Below are 4,466 nucleotides of genomic sequence, written 5' to 3' on the forward strand. Positions count from 1 at the left end.
ATTATTGTTAAAAGTTATTTTTGTTGTAAAGAACGTAGCTCCTTGAAAAAATTAAAATCCAATATTGTTAATGTGAAATATACATCTTGACACAACATTGCACAAAATGTATATATATTATATATTATATTAACAAAGGAATATTGTATCCAGACAATAAAATATAATTAATTACAAATGAGGGGTTGCCCTGGATAACTATATATATATATAAACAAATAGGAAAAATTTAATATATTATAAACACAAACATTTTAGCTACCAAAATAGATAGAAGGATCAATTGATCCAATCAATTAAATGTAATTATAATACTTAGGGAAGAGAGGGTACTTTTTTTTTTTTTCTTTTTTTTAAATATTATGATTCTTGTGATTCCTCTGCATTTTCAGGCTCTTTATTAGTATTATTATCATCATTACTATTCTCTTCTGTTGATGAATTTTCAACAGCATTATTTTCATCATCATTTAATGGTGTTACAGCAGCACTATTCTTTTTGTTATTTGCAGCTTTGAGGACATGTTGGTAATTTCCTTTTTCCATGAAGAGTTGAGCAAAATGATGCTTGCAATACAAGTTTCCATCAAGGGATGCATAGGTTGCATGAGTAAGTGCACAACCTCCATGTGCACACTTGAAACATGATTTGTGGAATGATTCTCCTTCCATTGTCACCTATAATTTTGATTTTAAAATAACCAGACTTTACGTTTTATACACTTATAATATATACGAAAACATAATGTTTTATACACTTATAACATATACGAGAACATAAGGTTATAAATTAACTTATAATAATACGCTAATATTTCATAGAAAATTGGATATAGTAACTAACTAATTAATTAGGAAATATAACAATAACATGTTATAGCCTATATATATATATATATTCAATTAGTTCAAATAAAGGAAGAAAATACTGATAGGTTGAAGCTAGGTCGATGAAATACTTTGAGGAGTTGAAAATTAGCATAGATTCGGAAATTTTTGAATTATGAATGAATTGAGATTAATTGATCATGAATAAAACTTTTTATTATATATTTTTTTTTAAAAAAATAATTAATTAATGGTTTAATATTTGTACCTTTTCAAGTGGGTAAACAGTTTTGTCACAAGCAGCACATTTATCTTGGGTTCCAGAGAACAAAGCTGAAAGTTTGCTTGGAGCTCTTGTCTGCACAAAATATATAATTAATTGTTAGCTAAAAATATTTGAGATACAAATTTAATTTTTTTTAAAAAGAAAAATATATATTTTTTGAAATGTGTATTTGTGAACATACCAATGAATTTTGCCTCTCAGACTTAGCTGCTGAAACGTTAATAAATTAAGATTATTAGTAAAAATTAAGATGAAAGAGGGTTAACGAAAATTAATTTTAAAAAAATTATGGTGTCTTACGATTCTGAAAATTCTTGCTAAAATTTCCAGATTCCTTAAATAGTTGTTCGAAATGAGTCTTGCAGTATAAGATTCCATCCATGGAAGAGTAATTGCTCATCTGCCAAAAAATTAATAATTCCAAATTATCAAATATATATAATGAATAATGTAATAACAGAAATAAGAAACACAAAAATAATAGATACTTAATGATGGTTGAAAATTTAATTTCTTTAATAACTTGATCTCTTATAAAGCCAAAACGTTACTCTCCGTCCGATAATGTTTATCATGGTTTCAATTTATAGAGTCAAACTATAAAAACTTTGACTAATATTTTAAGATGATTTTTTTCATCATATTAATATGAAAAAAATTGTAATTTATAATACTTTTCATATAGTTTTAGAATATCTAATTTTTTTGTTGAAAATATCGAATTAATTTGATCTAATTTACCTTTAAAAATTAATTAAATTGACTTTCGATAAGCACAATACGATAAACATTTCTGAACGGAGGGAATAACATAACTTGAATTTAAAAATATGTGCCTTCAATATATATAAAAATGATCTAATTATAATATCTCCTCTAAATGTTAATAAATAATTTATACAATTGATAGTAAATAAAATTCGATATTGTGGTATAGTTGATAGATTATTGTTCAGTGGAAGGGGAGGGTGAGGCCAAGTGAAATCAGAAATTTCATCCATGTATGTTAAAAATTTAATATATATACATAAAAAATAATTTTTGACAGATGTGCGATATTTTTTTTTATGTAATATATAATTTTTTGATTAAAGATATTTTACTTGTTACTTTTCTATATAGCTTGTAGGACAGAAACACGAGTGGAGTTAGATAGCTAGGGTTTGATTCAACTGACCATTCTTTGAATTTTTAAACTTTTTAGGATGCGCGTAGAATTAAATTGTAAATGTGTAAAGAAAATAGGGATACATACCACAAGAGTGCCTTTGCAGTGGCTACATTTGAAACATGATTTATGATAAGTAACACCATCAGCAGACAACAAATCAACAAAATAAACAGTTTTATCACAAGCTGAGCATTTATCCAATGTTCCTGTGAATGCCATTATTATATATGTATATATATATTTTTTATATTTTTTTAAAAAATATAAAATAAATAAATAAATAATTATATTCACAGAAGCCTGAAAATCTTCAATCTCAATAACTATTCAGAGTTAGAAATATGGCAGAATAAAAAAAGAAATTTGTACAACAAAAAGATGTTCTGCCTTTTTTTTTTTTTTTTTTTTTAATATTCTAACCTGTTTCGTTATTGAGATTAAAGAAACAAAAAAAGGCACCCTCTCTATCTCAGTTTGTAATAATACACAAATTTTGAGTTATTTTTCATGTGCAAAATAATTACTATAACCCCATAATTTAATGACACGTGATTGGGAGATCCAAATAATAGGAGTTTAAATTTTTTATTTTTATTTCTTTGCCTCTCAAATAGGATGGATGTAATTATCTTGGATTTGAGTGAAATTAGGCTCTAATTTGACTCTTTCCCATCACTAATTTAAATTTTTATCATCTTAGAAGTATTTACTCTTATTTATTTTTTTTAAAAAAATAAATTAAATGATATTAGAAAGCATCAAGAAAATGCAAAGTCCAAATAGAAATATGGAACTAAATCGGCAAAAACTCGTGAAATGATCTTTACTCTTACTTGCTTTTTCTATTAATATATTTTTTAGTCGAGGTCCGAAAACAATCTCTCTATAGCCTATAAAGGTTGAGGTAAGATACACTCGACCTATTCTAACTTCATTTGTGGGATGACAACGTGTGTGTTGATCATGTTGTTATCTCATTTTAGAAGTGTTTGTATAAAATTGAACTTCTCTTAAAATGAAATTCGAAGACTTTTAATGACCTTATAACTTAGGTAATTTGATTTAATAAATATTTTTTTTTTGCGTAATTTGTAACCTCAGCAATGCTTTGAATTTATCGAGTGATAAATAAATTGGTACAACTACCATTACTTGTGCAGACCAACAAGAGAAGAAGTAGAAATAATTGGTGTAACAACCAATTATACAACATTCTTAATAATTAAAATTACAGATAAGAGACACAACACGTTAATCATTGTAATTAATAATTATTAATTAATGGGGATTATATTATTGTTTAGATAACTGACAGGTATATATGTCTTGCCTTGGTAAAATGCTAAGTTGTTTTCAACGTGCCTTAACATCATTGACAAGAATTAACCACTGCCGTTAATGGCAAACTGCTTCACTTCTGAGAATTTATTCGACACTTAGTCGGTCTAAAAAAGAATGTATCGGGTCATAATAGGAGCTTACTAGGGTAGAAAATTATCTAATAGTGGTGTGAATTCAAACTTCTTAATTTTTTTTTATATAAAACTAAATTACTATCAGTTAAGAGTTAAAATATTCGAACAATTCGAGTTTTAAAAAAATAACTCTCGACTTTTCAAATATTTGAATATGTCATCTTCTTTTGGAACGGATGAAGAGAATCTAAAACTGTTTCCACTTGGTTTTATGTCTTTTTCCTGATTTTGTTTTATCTTTCTCACTCTAAAAGAATTTGATTACAAACCAGATTTTTTTTTTTATTGAAACTTGATGTCCCTTGTCAAATTCGAGTGGAGACAAAAACACTAGGTGATTCTTCCTATGTGTCTTGGCTTTGGTGGATTGAGTTACTTGATACTTGTTGCTAGTGAAAGGTGATAAATATCATGTAGAATTAGTCAACATACGTGAAAGCTGACCCAAACACCATAATTTAAAAAAAAAATAAAAAAAGAGAAACAGTATGCCCCTAGTTTCCAAAATACATAAAATGTTGAAAATGGGTCAAAAAGAAAATGAAACTTGGTCAAAAGGGGATTTGTTTCGACAAATTCCTAGGAACAGTTAGAAAAATATAGCCAAGGCCACAATTGTACACATGTTTTTCTGTGTGCATGCGTATATAAAGTAAAGGTAAATATACCTTCATAGATTATGTAGGAAAAGTGAAAAACTAGAAGC

The 4,466-nt window shown here is 26.7% G+C and overlaps 1 protein-coding gene across 2 annotated transcripts; it reads right to left on the reverse strand.

The window, feature by feature from the left end:
* Positions 1 to 219: 219 nt before the first annotated feature.
* Positions 220 to 2,742, reverse strand: PLIM2a (LIM domain-containing protein PLIM2a). Of its 2 annotated transcripts, none has more exons than XM_019214881.3 (5): positions 2,370 to 2,742; positions 1,415 to 1,514; positions 1,296 to 1,321; positions 1,097 to 1,186; positions 220 to 678 (listed from the first exon to the last, which is right to left on the reverse strand). In XM_019214881.3, exons 1-5 carry the CDS (start codon positions 2,502 to 2,504, stop codon positions 361 to 363), a joined length of 669 nt encoding a protein of 222 aa, XP_019070426.2. In that variant the 5' UTR covers positions 2,505 to 2,742; the 3' UTR covers positions 220 to 360.
* Positions 2,743 to 4,466: the final 1,724 nt, after the last annotated feature.

This window comes from Solanum lycopersicum, chromosome 1 (genome assembly GCF_036512215.1).
Source record: "Solanum lycopersicum chromosome 1, SLM_r2.1".
NCBI lineage: Eukaryota > Viridiplantae > Streptophyta > Magnoliopsida > Solanales > Solanaceae > Solanum > Solanum lycopersicum.